This window comes from Benincasa hispida, chromosome 12 (assembly GCF_027475165.1).
Source record: "Benincasa hispida cultivar pf3 chromosome 12, pf3_genome.v1.1, whole genome shotgun sequence".
Lineage (NCBI taxonomy): Eukaryota > Viridiplantae > Streptophyta > Magnoliopsida > Cucurbitales > Cucurbitaceae > Benincasa > Benincasa hispida.
Genome location: NC_143489.1, coordinates 53,574,969 through 53,598,815, shown reverse-complemented (window position 1 = coordinate 53,598,815; position 23,847 = coordinate 53,574,969). Strand labels below are relative to the sequence as shown.

At 34.1% G+C, this 23,847-nt stretch overlaps 1 protein-coding gene across 1 annotated transcript in view; it reads left to right on the top strand.

The window, feature by feature from the left end:
• Positions 1–284: 284 nt before the first annotated feature.
• Positions 285–23,847, top strand: part of LOC150032069 (uncharacterized) — an 80,354-nt gene continuing 56,791 nt past the window's right edge. The window contains exons 1-2 of the mRNA XM_090308372.1: positions 285–503; positions 585–753. Coding sequence (XP_090164498.1) covers positions 285–503; positions 585–753 — 388 coding nt within the window. The remainder of the gene's footprint in view (positions 504–584; positions 754–23,847) is intronic.

Sequence of the window (23,847 nt, the reverse complement as noted above, 5' to 3'; positions counted from 1 at the left end):
GAAGGAACAAATCAAGTTAAAGAGTCTAAAATTAGCATGCTTGTTTATAATTATGAATGATTTAAAATAAATGCTAATGAGTCTATAACAAATATATTTACTAGATTTACTAACATTATCAATGCTTTGAAGGGACTTGGTAAAGTCTATACAACATCAAAAAATGTTAGGAAAATTCTTATATCTCTACCTAAGACTTGGGAAGCAAAGGTGACGACAATCCAAGAAGCAAACGATCTCACTAAACTTCCATTGGAGGAACTCATTGGTCCACTCATGACCCTATGAAGGAACACTTGGAGAATGAGCTCAAGAAGAAGAAATGTATTACATTAAAGACCATCTCCTCAGAAGTTGACTCCAAAGATGAGGATGTCCTTGATGAAGATGACATTGCCTATTTTTCATGTAAGTACAAAAATTTCATCAAGAGGAAGAAGCAATTCAAGAAACACCTATCAATCCAAAGAGAGTCAAAAGGTGAGAAGAACAAAAAGGATGAGGTGATTTGTTATGAATGAAAAAAGACGGATCATATAAGAACGGATTGTCCACTCCTCAAATCATCTAAAAAATCCAAGAAGAAGGTAAGGAATGCTACTTGGGATGATAGTAGTGAAAGTGAAAGTGGAAGTGATAGTGAAGAAGAAACACACCTTGGTCTTATGGCTCATAGTGAAAAAGATAATGAACTTGATGACGAGGTAACTCTAGAACCCCCTTCTTATGATCAATTGTTTGAAGCTTTTGAAAGTATGCAGAATGACTTAAAAAAATTTAGCTCAAAATATATTATATTTAAGAAGAAATATAATACTTTGACTAGTGAAAGTAAGTCTTTACTTGATGAAATTGCTTGTTTTAAAGAGAGTGAGCATGTTGTGCAAATTGATGGAATAAATGTCTCTTGTGATAAGTATATTTGTGATTGTGATGAGAAAAATGCATTGCTTGATAAAATTAGATTTCTTGAGCATGATGGTTCTGAAAAGGATAATTTAATTAAATCACTTTAAGAAAAAGAATTAAATGTTTTGCAAGAACTTGATAGAGCTAAATAGTCTATTAAAAGGTTGACAATAGGTACTCAAAGATTGGAAAAAAATAATTGAAATAGACGAGCCTTTTGGTGATAAGAGAGGTTTAGGCTTTATTGATGAATGTTCTACTCCTTCAAGTTCTAAAACTATATTTGTTAAAGAATCTTCTATTGTGCCTAATATGCCTAACATCATGTCTAATAATGCTAAATCTAGTTTCGTGCCTATATGTCATAATTGTGGTGTTGAAGGTCATATTAGACCTAAGAGCTTTAAATTGAAGTGTGGTTACACTACTTCTTCAAGAAGAAAATTTTCTCAAAGAGCAAAGTCTTACAATGCTCCAAGAAAGAATTCTCCAAGAAGAGTAAAGTGCATAAATTTGTTGTTAGAGATAAATCCTTACATAATGTTTGTTTTTCTTGTGGCAAATATGATTATAAAGCTTATTCTTGTTACTTATCTAGATCCATTACTTGTAATGCTAATGCAAAAATGAAATGGATCCCTAAACTTGTAAATGCTAATACTATTGGACCCAAGCAAGTGTGGGTACCAAAGAATCAAACTTGATTATTTTGTTTGAAAGCCTCCAAGAAAAATAAGTGGTACTTGGATAGTCGTTGCTCAAGGTACATGATCGGAGACCGATCCAAGTTTATTTATTTCTCCAAAAAAGATGGAGGTATGGTAACTTTTGGTGACAACAAGAAAGGTAAAATTATTGGCAAGGGGAATATAAGTAATGAATCTTCTATTTGGATTAAAAATGAGCTTTTAGTTGATGGTTTAAAGCATGATTTACTTAGTATTAGTCAATTGTATGACAAAGGATTTAGAATTGTATTTTATAAAAATAATTGCATCATTGAGAATGCTTGTGATAGAAAAGTCATGTTTGTTGGAAATAGGGATGAAAATGTGTATACCATTGATTTGAATTATCATCCTATTATTGATAAATGTCTTTTCGTGTTGCATAATGATTGTTGATCATGGTAAAGAAGACTAGGACATACTAGCATGCACTTAATTTCAAATATTTCCAAAAATTCTTTGGTTAGAGGACTTCCTAAATTTAAATTTGAAAAAGATAAAGTTTGTGATGCTTGTCAAATGAGAAAACAAACTAAGTCTTCTTTCAAATCTAAAAATGTTATCTCTACTACTAGACTTCTACAACTATTACACATGAACTTATTTGACCCCTCTAGATTGCTAACTATGGAAGAAATTATTATGCATTTGTGATAGTTGATGGTTTTTCTAGATTTACTTAGGTTTTGATGATAAAACATAAGGATGATGCTTTAAAAAGTTTTATTAGTTTTGCTAAAAGAGTTCAAAGTGAAAAAGGATTTTTTATTTCTAAAATTAGGAGCGATTATGGAGGAGAATTTGATAATGATGCTTTTAAAACTTTTTGTGAAGAAAATGGGTTTTCTCATAATTTTTCGTCTCCAAGAACTCTTAAACAAAATGGTGTGGTTGAAAGAAAAAATCGTACTTTGCAAGAATTTGCCAGATCAATATTGAATGAGTATGGTCTACCGAAATATTCTTGGGCAGAAGCCATTAATACTACATGCTATGTTTTAAATAGAGTTTTAATTAAACCACCTTTAGATAAAACTTCTTATGAGCTTTGGCATGGAAAAATTACAAATATTGGGTATTTCAAAGTTTTGTGTTGCAAATGTTTTATTTTGAATAACAAAGAAAAGCTTAAAAAATTTGACTCTAAGATGGATGTTGGTATTTTCCTAGGATATTCTTCTACTAGTAAAGCTTATAGAGTTTTCAATAAGAGAACTTTAGATATTGAGGAATCTATGCATGTTATGTTTGATGAATCATGTAATAATGTTTCTAATGAGTCTATTTGTAGTGATGATTTAGAAAAATATTTTGGAGATTTACTTGTTAGTGACAAGGGTAAATAAATCATCTCAAGTATGCAAGAAGTGAGCATTAATGCAAAGAAGGAAGATGATTCTTCATCCATGCCAAAAGGGTAGAGATATGCTACATCCCATCCCAAGGATTTGATTCTTGGTGATCCTGAACAAGGTGTCAAAACTCGCTCTTCTCTTAATTTATTTACTAGTCTTACTTTTGTTTCTCAAATTGAACCTAAAATTTTTAAAGACACCGAATGTGATGAGTTTTGGATTTTAGCTATGCAAGAATTAAATCAATTTGAAAGGAACAAAGTTTAGGAACTAGTCCTTAGGCCTTCTAATGCATCTATAATTGGAAATAAATGGGTATTTAGAAATAAAATGGATGAAAATGGAAATATTATTAGAAATAAAGCTAGACTTGTAGCTCAAGGTTATTGTAAAAAAGAAGGTATAGATTATGAAAAATCTTTTGCACCGGCTACTAGATTAGAAGCTATAGAATGTTGCTTGCTTTTGCCTCTTTTAAGAATTTCATTTATGTATCAAATGGATGTGAAGAGTGCCTTTTTAAATGGTTATATTATGGAGGAAGTTTATTTTGAAAGTTTTGATTTTCCTAATCATGTTTATAAGTTGAAAAAGGCTCTTTATGGGTTAAAAGAAGTCGTAAGAGCTTAGTATGTTACTCTTAGCAACTTTTTACTTGAGAACGACTTTAAAATGGGAAAAATTGATACTACACTCTTTATTAAGGTTAAGGATAATGATATGCTTATAGTGCAAATATATGTTGATGATATTATCTTTAATTCAACTAATCATCTTTGTGTGAAGAATTTTTTAAGTGTATGCATAGTGAGTTTGAGATGAGTATGATGGGAGAACTTAGTTTCTTCCTTAGACTCCAAATAAAAAAACTCAAGGATGGTATCTTCATAAGTCAAGAAAAATACACAAGGGATTTTCTCAAGAGGTTCAAATTCTATGAAAGTAAAATTGCAAAAACTCCTATAAGTACTACCACTAAGCTTGATAAAGATGAAAAAGGTAAATGCGTGGACATAAAGACTTATCGAGGTATGATCAAATCTTTACTTTATTTGACGGCTAGTAGACTCGATATCATGTTTAGTGTATATCTATATGCTAGATTTCAATCATGTTCTAAGGAATCACACTTGCATGTCGTTAAAATAATATTTAAATATTTGCTTGGCACTATTATTGTAGGCTTGTGGTATCATAGAAATGTTGAATTTAATTTTGTTAGATATTCCGATGTGGATTTTGTCAGTAATTTACTTGACCGTAAGAGTATTAGTAGGACTTGCCAATTTCTTGATAGTTCCTTAGTATCTTAGTATAGTAAAAAGCAAAATTCAGTTCCTTTATGAAAAACATCTGAAAAGTGCTTTTATTACCTTCAAATTTAGAACTATTATTGCTAGTTTTGTTTCGTTTGATGTGGTTTATTGAGTTTAGGAAACTAAGCATCAGGGGTAATTTGTGTGAAATGATTAAAATAAATAAATAAATAAAAAAAAAAACCAGGTCAAAAGTCAAGATTTGAGTAATTGTGGGTTGACTATGAAATTAGGAAGGAACCAAGGACCAAAAATGCACAAAAGAGGCTGAATTTGGAAGACAATTTAGGGGAGCCAGCATTGGACTTGTGGTGCAACGCTATCTCCCTGACGTTGCAGACCCGAGAGCTCAAAATAGGGTTGCGTCACAATACTGCGCAACACTATCTTGCAGTGTTGCGATGCTACGAACGGCATGCGAATTTTGAAATGACACCAACGTTGCGATGCTGACTTATAGTATTGCAATGCTGCGAGGGCTTTATAAATATTACACTGTGCTGCTAGGTCAGGGGAAGGCAAAATTACACACAAAGAGATGAACATACAAAGGAAAAACATAGCAGTGACTAACATTTTCGGCTGAGGACTTGATAATTTGATCGAGAGTTGATCTGAGTGCATTTTTTGGACTAATCGTGACTAGAAGATCGATCGGGAACATGAGTTTTGCTGAAGATCAATCCGGAGTTCATGGAGAAAGTAAAAAAGATCATGATTGGGATTTGGTTCCATTGAATGGAGATCGTTTTTCTATGTCCTTATTATTTTTGTTGCCATGATAAACTTTTGTTTTGTGATTGATATTCTTGAAATCATGTGTGGCTAAACTCTCTTTTCTAGGATGTTGTTAGACTTTTGGGTTGTTATAATGAATTATTGATTTTACGATTGATTGATTATTACATAGATTTCTAAATTATTCGTGCTTAATTCTTTTGATTAACTAGCCATTAATTGAATAAACTTAGGCTAATTAGATTTGCTAAACCTAATAATTTAGATTGTTTTTCGAAATTGCATGAGAATTAATTTAGAATAATAAGGGGTCAATTGAAGGGTCTTAATGCAACGCTAGTTTAAGCAATCAAAGAGATTTAGGTTCATAAGCTAGGGTTAGAATGGAATGAGCTTGAGAAAGGATTTCTTGATTTTAAAACTTCATTGCACTCCTTAATCTATCATTTTCAATCAATTGCATGTCATAATTCATTGCACTCCCGTAATGAAACAACACCCGGGATTTGTTCTTTCTGATTTATATCCCGTGTTTGATCGTTATTTGTGTGTTACTCATTGATAAAAATCATCTTTTCGGTCGCCTGGATAAAATTGACAAAGAACTACAATAGCTAAGCTTAGGATAAATTGCTCACGCTGATCCTTGTGGATGATACCCTATTAATTGGGATTTTATTACTTCGATATGTACACTTGCGTTGCGCAACGCGCATCACTTTATCCACTATCGAAGCGGAATATATTGCAATTGATAGTTGTTGTGCACAAATTCTTTGAACGAAACAAACTCTTTGTGATTTTGGATTAAAGTTTGATAGTGTCATTATTTTGTGATAATACTAGTGCTATTAATTTGACTAAGAATCCTATCCATCATTCTAGGACTAAGCATATTGATTTATGCATCATTTTATTATAGAGCATGAGCAAAATGGTAATATTACTCTTGAATTTGTAAGCTCTAATAATCAATTAGTGGATACTATTACCAAGCCTTTGAATGAAGAAAGTTTTTGCAAAAATAGGCTTGAGCTTGGTATTATTCATTGTGATGCATCTTGATTTCCTATCTTACTCGATACTATTATATAATGCATATTGATAGGGGAAGAATTGGAATTTTTGTATATGTCATATTTTTAGGGGGAACACTTATATATTTATTATTCTTTTTTATGATTCCAAAGGGGGAGAAGTATACGGAAAATGTGTTATAATTGTGTTGAATGATTGTTTCTTTTGAATTTATTATTTAAAAGGAGAATTAATTAAAGGGAAGAAGTTAATTCTTTTGAATGAATTTCAAGCATGATCTTTGTGGTGATACGTATACTTGATATTGAAATTATTTATTGATCACATGTGTTGCTATAATTATGTGTATTTCAAGTTATTTTTCTTTTATGGTTTGTCATCATAAAAAATGGGGAGATTGTTGACTTTTTGGCCACTAATATAAAATTAATTAATTATAATTAATTAATTAATTAATTCTTTGATGATAATAAACCTAATTTTATTTACTAAAAATTTTATTATTTTGAATAATTCATAGCGTAGAGCTCAGAACAACGATTCTGATGCCTTTTGAATCACCCAAATCGAAGTTCAGATGAAAAGGATATGGCTAAAAGAATTGTAATAAAAAAATACTCGACATAGTGACGTGGCAAATTAATTATCAAATTGGACCAATTAGAGAGTGCCACCTGGAACTATAGGGTGAATGACACATGGGGTTTAAAATTGAAATTAGTGGATTTTAGTTTTATTAAAAAAACGAATTTTAAAAAAAATTATAATAAATTTAATATTATTTTATGTTTGTGTCTAACAGCTAGTTTTTCTGTCTTATTTTTTGTTGGGTTTTAAAATAAATGTTTTTAAAAGATATATATTATTATATTATATTTTGTTTGTTTTGAACAACTAGTTGAGTTTAAATCTTAACTATTCAATTTAACTTTTTGAAGAATCCGATTGCTCAAATTAAAATCCACTTTTTACCCCACTTCCCTCTCTTTTTATACTTCCTATTCTCCAAAATTATTTCAAATTTTCAAATTCTACAATCTTTAAAATTAGCAACAAAAAAAAAAAAAAAAAAGGCACCATTGTTACTCTTTCTATAAACTTCCAATTTTCTTTCGTTTTATCTTATTCTTGAGAGAAATTTTTATTGTATCGTGAGGATTAAAGTGTGTGGCACAAACTTGTATACCTGCTCTTTTTAGTGAGTTTTATTATGTGACTTAAGGCTACAAAACATTGTAATGGTTGGATCCTAATATGGAAAGGATCGAGTTTGCTCTTGAACACGTAAAAAGAGCAAGATAGTGGTTCAGTTCTCATCTGTGGAAAGATTCAAAGAAGATTTTTTTAATCGAAGTCCCAAGAGGCATTTGGGAAAGTGGATGTAGGTTATGTTTGATCGAACCGCTATAAAAATCACGGTGTCTTCTTCTCTATCTCTTTTCTAGTTATTTTTGCATTTAATTTTAATTGCTTGATTTTATTGGTCGAGATTGATTAATTATATTGTTACATGATTTTTATTAGTCTTTTTATTTAGCATAAATTAGAGTTTTTATTAATTTAATTTAAAAATATCTAATTACATCAAATTAAGCATACTTTAAGAAAAAATTTAATTAAACCCTATTCACCCCCCTCTAGGGTTGTCATATCGGTTCAACAATAAACCTTTCTTGGAATTCTGCATCACATATTTAACAAGCATTTTTTCAGTACATGATGCTTGAGACAAGGCTAGAGATTTATTCTTATGATCCTTGATGATTTGGATCCCTAGAACAAACTTTGCCACCAAATTCTTTGATTTGGAATTGAACAGTCATCTATTCTTTAATTTTGGTTAGAAAACCTACATCATTCCTAATTAGTAGGATATCATCCAATACAACAACAATAATGCTACTGAACTGTTGATGATCTTCTTGAAGGAACTCTTATCAAAGAGGACCTATGAGTGGAAGTAAGATCGTTTCAAATTCATTGTGACAGAGACCGAATTCACAAACATACAATAAGTTATGCATCTACTAACAAATTATGGCACGCTTTTCAAACTTAAATACAAAAGAACGAAAGACATACTTCTTGAAGAACTCTTCTTCTCTTTATATCTCACTCTCGTCAATATCAATAACTCTCGCTTCTGCTGTGCACACCAAGCCAATCGTCCACCAAATCTCATTGTCGCTAACCATCGCACGGTCTTCTACATGAACAAGTAGCAATGAGGGCACCACCACTCAGTAACCTTGGTATTCTCGGAGTGAGAATCCAAGAGGTGTGGACACTGTTGGATTTGGTAAAGGGGAGGTGGAAACTACGATCATATTCAACGACCAAGCAAGTGGGAGAGATTTTGTGTCTATCGTATAGACGGGTGCTTGATCGTTTAGTAAAGGGTGCACGATTCTTTAGGTAATCGAGGCTGATTGTTTAGACGATTGTTTAGGAAAATTCGCTCTCGCGCGCGATTGTTTAGAAAAGGCTATACGATCGTTTAGGTCAACTGCACATGTACACGATCGTTTAGGAAAACTTAAGCTATCGTGTATGCCCTTATTAGCTAGACGATGGGCAGTGTACAAATCTCAAGCGATTGTTTGATCTCTTTGCAAAATGAAAACTATTTTCATTTTACTCCTCAGTTATGAAAACTGAATGCAACCTCCCACTTTCACGTACGGTTATGGAGAAAAACCACCAATAATTATCTCATAATTGTTTAATCATAAATAAATATAATCATATTATATTTATAACCTATAGTTTTAATATCACATCATATGCAACATATAAACCATAGTCATTTTCTTCCCCACTAGATATAAATCATATTTATACCATTTTTCTCCAATTAATGTATCTCATACATCATGTCAACTATATCATATATAATTGACCAGTTTAATCATATCATATATAATCAGACTCCCTCTTGTCAATTTGAGTACTTCAAATTGACCCAAAAATTGATTCTCAGCTTGAATCCATTGAGCTACCAAGGGGAGCTTATGGATCTGTGGCTTGAAGCTCCAACGGTACGTGAATAGCTTACTAAACTCTTTAGCCACGAGATCCACCATCCGTTAACTGCCAGACATTCCACTAAAGACTGACAACTGCACTATTCTCACCACAGATATATTTTTGTGTCCATCGGATATAACCAATCAATAGTAGGATAACCCTTCACAGATGCTCGTAAGTAAAATTGGGCCAATTTACTTTTTTCCCCTGTAGTTACATCTAACTTCTTAAGTACCACTGATCCCTCTAATGAACAATACAACATAGTCCTACTATGTGTGGACACCTCTCGGGTCATGAGAAGGTATATGGCGCCACATCATTGAAGCCCCAGAATCAACCCTTAAGGGAGCAATCTATTTACTTACCCCTGCTTTGGGGAAGGAGTGAATTCCATCTTGTGTAGCTGAGTTCCCAGCTCCCAAATCAGACGAATCCCCGAAGTGGTAGGTTTGAGACAGCAATTTGGCCATTCGCACCTATGCAAATCAAAGGACCGCCCTCAAACACAGGAGTTCCCAACTCACTCAGGATTGAGGTCTTGTTACCTATGGTCATCTTAGTGCAGTGAAGTCTCTGTCATGAACAATGTTATATAACGAGTAATGAGACTATAACACTTCGTGGTCTGGTCTTTTACAAACTCCTTTGTATAGGATGCCCCCGCTCGCATGTCTACACATGAATGATCAGGATCAGACCATTTGTAGCAAGTCACAACACTTGTAACTATTGTACAAAGCGAGCCACATCCATAGTATCACCAGGATAAGGTTTCCCTCCTATATCCATATACCACATACCATTTTGGTTATCACTTAAGGCATGATCCACTTGTATGTCTCCACATAGATGCTTAAGTTACAACGACAATCAGGGATCTTAGTTTATTGGTTTGTGGTAAAGAAAATAAAACATCCCATGTTTCATAGACAATAGTGAAGAAAATATCATATATTATTACATCACAAGCGTTTGTTCAATACAGTGTTTACAAACTACAAAACACAACGAGAATTTAGGACATCAACCCCAACACTTCTTGTAAACACAAGGTTCATTAACATTTTGATCGAAGCCATAGGATTTGATTGCAACATCAAACCTTATATTCCAAGATTGAGATGCTTGTTTGAATCCATAAATGAACCGATTTATTTTACAAACTTTTTACTCTTAACCTTGTTTAGTGAATCCTTCTGGCTGAGATCATCTTCTCAAGATTACCATTCAAAAAGGCACTCTTGACATCCATTTTTCGTATTTCATAGTCATAATATGTAGCAATGGAGAAGAGAATTCGGATAGATTTTATCATAGCAACAAGCGAGAACGTTTCCTTATAGTCCACCCCTTCAACCTAGGTATAACTCTTTGCTAATCATCTAGCCGTAAAGGTTTGCACCTTTCTATCTACACCTCTTTTCCTCTTGTAGATCCATTTTCAATCTATAAGTTTAACCCCATTAGGTTTATCTACAAGTTACTAGAAAGAATTGAAGTACATAGACTCCATTTCTAGATTCATGGCTTTAATCCATTCCTCCTTGTCGACATAAACCATTGTGTGCATGTAGGTCAATGGATCCTCAATGTTGTCATCTAAGGACATTTTGAGTTTCTATTAAACCCTGGTTGGGTTCTAACCCTCCCACTATGATGAGGCTCCCTCAACTCTTAAATAGGATGTGCTTGACTCGATGAAGCAATATCAACAACTCTGGTTGAAGTGTTTCCTTCTTCAACAACTCTTGTTGAAGTTTCAGTAGTTTCTTTGGTGAGTTCATTTAATACAATTTTACTCCTTGATTTATGTTCTCTAATGTGGTCTTCCTCTAAGAAAGTTTCATTTGTCGATATAAACAATTTATTCTCTTTCAGATCATAAAAGAGACTACCTCTAGTTTATTTGGTTGCCTACAAAATAACATAATTTTGAACATGGTTCCAATTTCCTTGGTTTTTCCACAAGCACATATGCTAGACATCCCCAAATTCTAAGATGTCGTCAACTACTTTTACGACCTCTTCATAATTCCAAAGGAGTTTTCGAAACACTATTTGATGGAACTTAGTTCAAAATGTATATTGTAGTCTCCACTACATAACCTCAGAATGAGATAGGTTGAGAAGCATAACTCATCATAGATTGAATCCTGGACCTCTCCATAATTCCAAAGGCGTTTTAGAAACACTATTTGATGGAACTTGGTTTAAAATGTATATTGCAGTCTCCACTGCATAACCTCAGAATGAGACAGGTTGAGAAGCATAACTCATCATAGATTGAATCCTGTCTAACAGGGTTTTGTTTCTCCTTTCTGATACACTATTTTATTGAGGTGTACTAGGCATTGAGAGTTGAAATGTGATTCCATGTTCTATCATATAGTTACGAAATCCTATATCCATGTACTCTCCATCTCGATCTGACTGAAGTGTTTTTATCCTTTTATCTAATAAATTCTCATCTTCAGCCTTATACTTCTTGAACTTTTTAAGTGTATCAGGCGTATGTTGCATTAGGTAAACATACCCATATCTAGAATAACTTTCAGTAAAAGTGTCGAGGTATTTGAAACCTCCTCTTACTTTGGCTCCATAACCTTTTATAGAAAAGGTCATTTTTTTATCATTTTTCCTTCTAGACAAAATTCATATACAGGTAAATAATTTTCTTCTAACTCGTTTAGAAGTCCATTCTTAACCAATCTCTCAATCCTACTAAAATTACTCTGACCTAGTCTTAGATGCCAAAGATGTACAGTTTTTTTTTGGAGAAACTTTCCTTCTTTTGTTTTGTGTGGTTGTAGTATTGAACATTTCAACATTATAGAGCATTTTAGATACTATCGAGAAAAACGCTTTATAACGAATAAACAATATATATTATAAGATTGTTCTATCAAACATGAAATTGGAATCAAGTTCCTCTTAAAATTACGAACATAGTAAACATTGTCTAACAATTAAACTTTGATTAAAAAAAATAACTTCATGCTCCGTATTGCAACTGTCGAGACAACCTTTCCAGTTCCAACCCGTAGAGTCATCTCTCTAGCCTCAAGCTGCTTTTAGAGACTAGTTTCCTGTAAAGAAGTACAAACATGATTAGTGGCTCTAGAATCAAGTATCCAAGAATCATTATCATGCCCCACTAAGCATATTTCTAGAACCAGTAAATCATATTTATCTTCTTTTTCCTTCTTCTTTTCGGCCTAGTAGTTTTGGTAGTTATGTTTCCAGTGCCCGTCCTAGTTGTAATGAAAACAGGTTCCCTTCATAACCTTGAAATTCTTACCGTTTTGGGTAGCAACAAGTGGGTTAGCTTTATTTTTCCCTTTGCCACCTTTCTTCTTCTTCCACTTTTTGGAGCTAGAGAAGAAGACGCGAACTTAGTCCTAGAGGTAGAATCCCTCTGGACATTTTTTTAAGAACTGGCAACGTTTTCCTTCTCAATTTGTCCTTTGACTTTCATCAATGACTCATAAGTCTGCAACTCATTTAGAAGGGTGGTGAGGTTTTATTCTATCTTATTCATGAAAATATTATTGTGGAACTAAAGGTAAGTCTTTGGAAGAGTTTCTAGAATAAAGCTTACTTGGCTGGACTCGTCTATGACAACCCCATTCATCTCGACCACATTGAAGTGGACCATCATATTAAGGACATGCTCCCTAACAGGCGATCCCTCATTCATTCGGGCGTTGAAGATGTTCTTCAGAGCATCATGCTTGAGATGTGTAGCAGGTTGGCCGAACGTCCCACATAATGACTCCATGATCTCACGTGCAGTGACCATGGGCTCATGCTTTTTGGCCAAGATTGTAGATAAGATTCCCAAACTATAGACCTTGTCCTTATTGCCATTTAGTTTATTTGTGCCAAGCAAATAGATAACTGCACTAGTCATTTTGCCGATACAAAACAAATCACTTATTTTAGACACTTATGCAAAAATTCGTCTTACTCCAATCAGTTTAGCAAAATAATAATTAATAATGATAATAATAATAATAAAACCAACATCATTTTATTTTGCAATGATACTTCAGTGACTTAGAATAAATGCTACCTCGAGGTGAATAGTTACTCCGTCACTAAATTGAGACATTCTCGATCAAATATTACACCATAATATCTCTTATTCCTATAGCATTGAATTATCATTGATTTGGTCCAGAAATCATTAACTACCTTAATGTTTTCTTGCAAGTGTAACCCTTCATTTTCAATCCTATTACCCTGCCCCTACCAGTGTGCCTCAGGGTATAACATAATTGGTGCAATTGATCATAGCGATCTTATCCATTTCTGAAGTTTGTTATGTCTCTTTCCCATGCAATCATCTTTCTAAGGGGACGCTCCCAGGGTACCAACTTGTCACACCCCCTCTCGAACCCCTTTCCTATCCTAAGAGGAAATGTGAAGACTATTGGGGCTAATGCCCTAAATCTTGTAAGGTCTTATAGTTTGTAAATGTTTTGTACAAACTCATTGTTTATTTAATAAAATATATATGATATTTTATTCAATATTTTAGTTGCATTAACGACAAACCAATAAACTAACATCCAAGATTAACTTATAGCTTAAACATGTATGTAGAAACATACGGGTGGATCATGTTTAAGTGATAATCTAAATGGTCTGTAGTAGATGGATAAGGCCGAGTACTTTATCCTTGTGACACTACGAGTATGATTTACTTTGTAGGTGTTACAATTGTTGTAAATTGCTATAAATATCTAATCTTGATCATTCATGTATAGACATATGAGTGGGGATATTCTATATAAAGGAGTTTGTATAAGACCGGACCACGAAAAGTTTAGTCTCATTATATAACGTCGTTCATAATAGAGACTTACATTTCCCTAGGATAACCATAGGAAACATGACCTGAATCCTGAGTGAGTTGTGAACTCCTACCTATGAGGGCGACCCATTGATTTGTATAGGTGAGAGTGGTCAGATCGCCGACTCAACAAGCCTATCACTTTGGGGATTTGTCTAATTGGGGAGCTGGGAACACAGCTACACAAGAAGGAATTCACTCCTTCCCCGAGGTCGGGATAAGTAGATAAATTACTTCCTTAAGGGCTAATTTCGGGGATTGAACAATGTGGCACCTCACCCTCTCCTGGCTCGAGAGGGGTTTAGTCATAGTTGGACTATGATCTATTGTTCATTGGAGGGATCAGTGGTACTTAAGGAGTTAGATGTAACTACAAGGGCAAAACGGTTTTCTTCGTCCAGTTGTACTTACGAGCAATTTATAAAGGGTCATTGTACTATTGATTGTTTATATCCAATGGATACAAAAATATATCTATAGTGCGAATAGTGCAGCTATTGGTCTTTAGTGGAGTCCCCGATAGTTAACGGATGGTGAATAATTTAAATAAAGAGTTTGATTAATTATTCATGAACCGTTGAAGCTTCAAGCTCCAGGTCCATGAGGTCCCCTTGGTAGCTCAATAGGATTAAATGAGAATCATTTTTTGGGTTAATTTGAATTATTCGAATTAATTGAGGAATTTAATTGTATATGATATAATTAAGTTATTTTAATTATATATGATATAATTATTATAATGTATTTGATACATTATAGCATTTTTTAGAGGAAATAAATATTTGAATGAGATTCAAATATTAATTATATAAATTGTATTTATAATTATTAAATTTTATATAAATGTGACTTATATTAAATGCCATATGAGAGAGAAAAGAAACTATAGATTATATTGTATATGATACAATATTAGAAATATAGGTTATACGTTATATTGATATAACATACAGTTAATATGTATATTATATGATAAGTTAGTTATCATATATATATATATATATTAATTTCTTAAAAAATAAATTTATTTTTATTATTTTATTTATTAAAATTAATTTAATTAATTTAGGGAGCATCTTTTTTCTATCCACCCACGTAAGTGGGTAGTTGATGATATTTGTCTTTTGATAGGAGAGAGTCTTCATCACCGAGACATAGAGAAATGTTATGTGTGTGGGATTTTCTCAGAGAACAATCACAATTCCTCATCCTCCTCTCTTCTCTCAATCCCTTCCCTCATTCCAAAATAGCAAGATCCCACCACTCCTGGGTTCTCTACCTGAGAATACCAAGGTCGCCATCGTGGTAGTGCTCGTTTCTAGTTCGAGGGATTCTTGAAGATCTACCTTCAAAGGTAAGGGTTTCGATAACCCTAACTTTTTAATTAAGCATGTTGTAAATTATGTAAATGCATAATTTTTTTTTCTTTTATGTAAAACTTTCATTCTATAAAAAATGGGAATTGGGACGATCCCGCTTCCGCTCAATGTTCCCTTCAATGGGATCCTTCAATTGGTATCAAAGTCAAGTTCTGATTCCAAATTCCATTTTTTTAATTAGTTTTTACAGTGCTGGTGAGTTTTTCTTTTCTGCATTTTGTTCATGATACACGTGATGAATGGCTTTGTGAAGAATGTGGTTTTGTTGATAGATATTTCGGGATAGGATATTTAGTTTTAAGGCTTTATTCTTTTACAAATTGGTTTGAAAAGGCCCCTGTTTTGGGCATATTTATGCAATTGAGTCTGTATATAAATTTTTGAGTCGCTCGTGCTATTCCCGATGAGTTTCAAAGAGGAAATTCAAAGCAATGCTACGATGAGGAAGAAAGTTCTTGCTACAATATCGTGTAGCTTTTGCTATGAAATCGTGCCATAAGTTCGTGCAACTGTTACTACATTGTTTGCTACACGATCGCTGTAGAGAGTTCGATGATGGGCGGTTCAAGGCCTGGCTCACCTGTTTCGAACCCGATGGCTCTTATTCTTGTAATAATTAGCATTTAAATTTCTTTTAGGTGTTCTATCCCAGTCCATTAACTGTTAGCTTTAAATATACACACGTTGTGTATATATATATGTCATATAGATGTAAAACCCACCATAGGTTATGCATTTATATTCATGCATCATTTTATATTATAATTGTTATAATATATATATATGCATGATTTAAATTATATAGCATGCACATGCATCATGTAGTATAAATGTTATAGTGTATGTATGCATGCATTTATAGCATATTCATGCATCATTTATATTATAATTGTTATAATATAAGGTTGAATGAATGTATGGATGTATACTATAGTTTGATTTATTATTTTGTTATATAATTGTTATATATGTTAGTAATGAATTGAGATTGAATGAAGCATGACACTACCTTAGGTTAATTTATAAATTTTATAATTAACTGAAGTATGTCAAGTATGCAATGAATGTTTTAATTGTTTCATTTATTTATAATCGTTATAACTAAATGAAATTAGAATTAAAATCAATAATTAAGAGTTGCATGCAAACTTTAGATTATAATCATTTTTAAAAATGTTTTAAAATATGATTGAGATAGACCTAAGATCATATTTCCAATAAGATTAGAAATCTAAGTTTAATCTTTTGATTGGTTTAATAGGATTAAATTGATTCTTGATAAAAGATTAAATATGTAACAAATGTATCTATAAGGGACCTTTTGTCTAAGGCGAGTTCTGTCTAGGCTAGGGTACTTAAGTTGACGAAAACGTCGCACCCCTACCTGGGAACATACCTGGAAAGGTGAATTAAATAGATTTGTTACATGCATGCAAGTTTGATTAAAGTCTATTAAAGAGTTTAAAGAGACTTCAATCAAAATTGTTTAGTCATCAAAGATAAGTGTTGTTTTTTAGTAAATTGAACGTTCATTTAGTTAAAATCAGTAGTCGAGTTTTTCGTAAGTTAATAGGTAAAACACTCAGTGGGAGGAAAATGAATATATGATACTTCATTTTATCCTCTACACATTTCTCCCTGTAAATTCACAATGTGAGATCTACACTCGGTCTCGAGGCACCATGGATATCCCCCTACGGATGGCATTTGGGTATATTAATAATAAGGTGAATGGATAGAGTGTTTATAGTAAGTGGGAGCGGGACGTGTGACAACACATCCCTCGGCCTCTCTCATTAGGTTAAATATAGTTTCATGCATCGCCTCGTAACATCGTGGGTGTCCCCCTAAAGGATGGCAGTATTGCATGACGCTTTATTCAATCTCCGGAAATGGATAGGGTTACTTTAGTTTCATGTCCCAATCAGTTTTTCCCTACGGTTGGCTCATTAGGGCAGAACTCTAGAGCCTAAAATGAGGGGTTACACTTACAAGAATTTTAAGCAAGTTAACAGATTCTGGACTGACCAATGGTGACTATTAGTCATAGTAATAAGGGGTTGTTTCTATCTAATGGTTGAAAATGTCTCATTTCAGTGAAGAGACACTTGATCACCATACAGTGACTTTTGTCCTATCTCACTGAAACATCATTGCAAAATTAGATGTCACTTAGGTTACATTAAAATTTTGCTAAAGTTGATTGGTTGTATGAGTGGTTTAATACAAAGTAAATTAATTGTAAATAGCTTGTTCTCTTTTAGCAATTGTTTTATTATGGCTACCGCTACTTTAAACTTGCTTGTCGTGGATAAACTAACGGGTGAAAATTACACTAGTTGGAAAAACACAATCAAAACAATACTGATAATCGATGATCTTCGTTTTGTCCTCATGGAGGATTTTCCTCCCATTACAACTTCCAATGCTCCTTGAAACTTGCGAGAAGTTTACGAGCATTGGTACGGGCAAATGATAAGGCCCAAGTATATATTTTGGAAAGTATTAATGAAGTCTTGGACAAGAAGCATGATCCCATGCTCACAACCCGTGAGATCATGGAGTCTCTGAGGGGAATGTTCGAAAAACCATCCGCACAGCTCAGGCATGACGCTCTGAAACACATCTTCAATGCCCGTATGCAAGAAGGGCCATCTATTCGAGAACATGTTCTCAACATGATGGTCCACTTCAATGTGGCGGAGATGAATGGGTCAAGCATTGATGAAGCCAGTCAGGTTAGCTTTATTTTGGAATCTTTACCTGAAAGTTTCCTCCACTTTCGTACCAATGTTGTTCTAAACAAAATTGACTACAACTTGACCACTTTGCTTAATGAGTGTCAGACCTTCCAATCCTTGATGAAAAGCAAGGAACACAAGGGTGAGGCAAATGTTGCTTCATGCTTAAAGAAGTTCCACAAAGGCTCGACCTTTGGGACAAAGTCTGTACCTTCTTCCTCTCGTACTAAAAAGGGAAAGAAGAAGAAGGATGGGATATGGAAAGCTAATCTATAATTGCTGCTCAAAGGGGTAGAAGGCCAGTCAAGGCTGCAAAGGAAATTTGTTTCCTTTGTAACCAAAATGGGCATTAGAAGAGGAATTGCCCCAAATACCTAGCAGAAAAGAAGAAGGCCAAGCAATATAAATATGATTTATATATTTTGGATCCAAAATGGGCCACTAACCATGTTTCTTCTTCATTTAAAGGAATTAGTTCTTAGTGGCAACTAAATGCTGATGAGATGACAATGCAGGTTGGAACTGGGCATGTCGTCTCGGCTAAGGCAGTGGGAGGTCTCTAGTTGACTTTACAGAACAAATTTCTTATTTTAGAAAATGTATATGTAGTTCCTGATTTAAAAATGAACCTTGTTTCTGTAAAATGTTTGATTGAACAATCTTATACTATCTACTTTCTTTTAAATAAAGGGTTTATTTCTAATAATGTTGTTGATATTTGTTCTGAAAAACTGGAAAATAATATTTATGTGCTAAGACTGTTAGCAACTAACGCCTTCCATAACATAGAAATGTTTAAAACTGCAGTAACTCAACATAAAAGGCTTAAACTTTCTCCTAAAGAAAATTCCTAACTTTGGTGCCTAAGACTAAGACACATCAATCTCAATAGGATTGAGAGATTGATGAAGAATGGACTTCTAAGTGAGTTAGAATAAAATTCTTTACCTGTATGCGAGTCTTGCCTTGAAGGAAAAATGACTAAAAGATCTTTTACTGGAAAGGGTCACAGGGACAAAGAACCTCTAAAGCTAGTATATTCAGACCTCTATGGTTCGATGAATGTCAAAGCAAGGGGAGGTTATGAATATTTCATCACCTTTACTGATGATTATTCAAGATATGGGTATGTTTATTTAATCCAACATAAGTTTGAATCTTTTGAAAAGTTCAAAGAATTCAAGGCTGAAGTTGAAAATGCATTAAACAGAATGATTAAAACATTTCGATCTGATCAAGGTGAGGAGTTTACGGATTTGACTTTCCAGAACTATTTGATAGAACATGGAATAATATCCCAACTCTCAACACTTGGTACACCTCAGTAGAATGTTGTATCATAAAGGAGAAATCGAACCCTATTGGACATGGTTCGGTCAATGATGAGTTATACTTCCTTACCCGACTCGTTTTGGATTTATGCAGTAGTGCAACGTACATCCTGAATTACGTTCCATCCAAGAGTGTTGTTAGAATACTTTTGGAATTATGGAATGGTCGTAAAGATAGTTTATGTCATTTCAGAATCTGGAGTTGCCCAACACACGTGCTTGACGCTATCCTAAGAAATTAGAACCACGTTCAAAATTGTGCCTATTTGTAGGCTACCCCAAAGGAATGAAAGGTGGTTACTTCTTCGATCCTAAAGAAAACAAAGTATTTGTATCGACAAATGCTACTTTTCTTGAAGAATACCACATAAGGGAGCACAAGCCTCGAAGTAAGATTGAGTTAAATGAAATTTTCAAAGAAACTATTGAATCTTCAACAAAAGTTGTTGAAGAACCTAGTACCTCAATAAGAGTTGTTGAAGTAGGATAATCTAGTAGGTTAAATCTACCTTAAGTGTTGAGGGAACCTCAACATAGTGGGAGGATTGCAAACCCACCTGTTCACTATATGGGTTTAACAGAAATCCTAGCTATGGTATCATCAACAGTTTAATAGTTTTTCTAGTATTATATGTAGATGATATCCTACTCATTGGGAATCATGTAGGTTTACTAACTGAGGTTAAGAACTAGCTAGCGACCCAATTCCAAATGAAAGATTTGAGAGAGGCTCAGTTTTTTCTGGGTATTCAGCTATTAAGAGATCGAAAGAACAAAATGCTAGCTCTGTCTCAAGCGTCGTATATTGAGAAGATGTTTGTCAAGTATTCAATGGAATACTCCAAGAAGGGCTTATTACCTTTCAGGCACGAAGTTACATTTTCTAAGGAACAGTGTCCTAAGACACCTCAAGAGTTCGAGGAAATGAGACAGATTCATTATGCATCGGCTGTGGGCAACCTGATGTATGCGATGTTATGTACTATACCTGGCATCTGCTATGCAGTAGGGATAGTTAGTAGATATCAATCTAATCCAGGATTAGATCACTAGACCATTGTTAAAAACATCCTAAAATATCTACGTAGAACAAGGGACCACATGATCGTGTATGGTTCTAAGGATTTGATCCTTATGAGATACACGGACTCTGATTTTCAGATTTATAAGGATTCTAGGAAATCCACATTAGGATTAGTATTCATTCTTAACGAAGGGGCAGTAGTCTGGAGAAGCACCAAGCAAGGGCACATTGCTGACTCCACCATAGAGGCTTAGTATATAGCGGCTTGTGAAGCTGCTAAGGAAGCTGTTTGGCTCAAGAAATTCTTCACAGATCAAAAAGTCGTTTTAGACATGTCAAAGCCTATCACACTTTATCGTAATAATAGTAGTGTTGTGGCTAATTTCTGAGAACCTAGGATGAAGAAACTCTTAAACAAGAGAACCGTTGAGTGGAAGAAGATCATTCCAAACTCATTGTGAAAGAATAAAACATTTACAAACACACAACAACAGTTGTGCATCATTGAGTAAATTACAACATTCTTTTAAGTTAAATACACAGGGAGTCGAGTGACATGCCTTTGAAGAACTTTTCTTCGAGTATTCCCTCAATCAACACCAATCAAGCATCCAAGAAAACTTGATCAAGTGCACAAATGCAACAAACAACCAGTGAAAATCATGAATTGTTAGATCCTTGAACATAATCGAGTAACACTTGATTCTCGACCCTTGAGCAGCAACTCGACACTACCAATAGGCTACCTTTGTATTCTCGGTGTGAGAATCCAGGAGGTGTGGGCTCTGTATAGATTTGGTAAAGGGAAGGAGGAACTAAACAATCAAGTAAACGATTGAGTAATTGGGAGAATGTGAAACATCTATCGTATAGAGTTGGATACTCAATCGCATAGCAAACGAGGAGCTATCGTCTAGTAGCAAGGCACTTAATCTTTTACTCTCTCAAAGGCTATCGTATAGCTTTTCTCTACCCGATTGAATGTAATGCGATTCTGAAAAATGAAAATAATTTTCATTTTTATCCTTCAGTTATTAAAATTGATAAAAACTTCCCACTTGATCAGTTAATAGAGAAAAATAACCAACTGCAATTATCTGATAATTGTTTTTGTTATAAATAAATATAACAACTAATTTATGATATTTTATTTATAACCTATAGTTTTAATATCACATCATATGTAATATACAAACTATAGTTCTTTTTCTCCTTTATTACGTTTAATATAAATCATATTTATATTCATTCCTCCAATTTAATAATGTATCAAATACATCAAATTAATTATATCATATATAATTGAACTAATTTAATTATATCATATATAATCAAATTCCCTCTTGTTAATTTGAATACTTCAAACTAACCCAAAAATTGATTCTCAACATGAATCAATTTAGCTACCAAGGGGACCTTATGGACCTATAGCTTGAAGCTTCAACACTACGTGAATAACTAACTAAACCATTTAATCACGATATCCACCATCTGTTAACTATAGGGCATTCCACTAAAGACTAAGTGCACTCTTCGCACTACAAATATATTTATGTGTCCATTGGATATAACCAATCAACAGTACAATGACCCTTCACAAATCGCTCGTAAGTACAACTAGGCTAATTTACCATTTTGCGCTTGTATTTACATCTAGCTCCTTATGTACCACTGATTCCTCTAATGAATAATACATCATAGTCCCACTATGAGTGAACACTTCTTGAGCCATGAGAAGGTGTGGCGCCACATTATTCAAGCCTTGGAATCAACCCTTAAGGGAGCAATTTATCTACTTACCATTGCTTCGAGAAAGAAGTGAATTCCATCTTGTGTAGCTGAGTTCCCAACTCCCATATCAGACGAATCCCCGAAGTGGTAGGTTTAAGTCAACAATCTGGCCACTCGCACCCATGCAAATCAAAGGACCACCATCAAAGGCATGAGTTCCCAACACACTCAGGATTGAGGTCATGTTACCAATGGTCATCCTTTAAGTGAAGTCTCTGTCATGAAAGACGTTATATAACGAGAATTAAACATTTTGTGGTCCGGTCTTATACAAACTCCTCTGTATAGGATATCTTCGCTCGCATGTCTTCACATGAATGAGCAGGATCAGATCATTTGTAGCACTTTACAACACTTGCAACATCAACAAAGTGGGTCGTATTCGTAGCGTCACCAAGATAAGGTTTCCCTCCTTTATCCCTATACTACAGACCATTTACGTTATCACTTAAAGCACGATCCACTTGTATGTCTCCACATACATGCTTAAGTTACAAAGATAACCAGGGATCTTAGTTTATTGCTTTGTGGTTAATGCAATTAAAATCTCTTATATTTCATAGACAGTAATGAATAAAATATCTCATATTATTACATCACAAAAGTTTGTTTATACATGTGTTTACAAATTATAGGACCCTTTAAGATTTAGGGCATCAACCCCAATAATCTCCCACTTGTTCTAAAGCTAGTGGGGTGTGGAAGATGATTACAAGTACAAAACAATAAACTAGGGCACTGATAACGGGCAGAAATGCATGTTATTACAGTGCTAAGTTATTAAATAATGCAGGTCTGCGTTGATAAAAATATACAAGATCATGTCCAAAAGAATTAAGTTCACAATATTGCGGTCGCATGCGTCAATCGCATTAAAACAATTAGCTTATGTATTTTTGTGTAGAATATGCATTGACGCAAGGCAAAAAATGCGATTACAAGAAATCAATGGCTGAGAGCACCAAGAAATTGCATTAACACAAGGATATTGCGTCACCGTAAGGCTATGCAATGATTTGTACTCGAAAATATCTCCTCAAGAAGATTGCCGCATAGAGCCGGCAGAACTTGGTGGGCGCATCAGGGTGAAAAGCATAATAAATCACGATGGGATAGAAAGCTTATGATGGTCGATTCCAAATTAAGTTGACAAGCCGCTAACGAACTACATAGCAAGTACACTCAAATTTTCGGTGACAAATATTCGGCGCATCAGATAGAGAATTAATGCCATCCTATCAGTGCAATCATAAGAGAGAAGAAGCCTTTCACTCAGAAGCTCTATAAATACCGAAGGCAACCTTCAGAAAAGGAGTTCGGCTAGTTAGAGAGTGAGACAGTAGATAATTTTCTTAGCCTTGTTCATAGCTTTTATTTTACTTAGAAGGCGGAGCGAGAGAAGGGAAGAAATACCAGAAGATCACTTTGGTTAGCCCGAGAGAGAACCCAGAGGCGTGGAAATGTAGAGAGAGGGCCGACTCTTGCGAGAGCGAGACTATCTTTTGAGCAAAGTAGAGAAAACAGTGTAAAAGCCTTGGGAAGCAAGAGATTGCTACCAGACTCTTTATTCTTATTCCGCATTGTTATTCTATATTTCAAATCTATATCTATA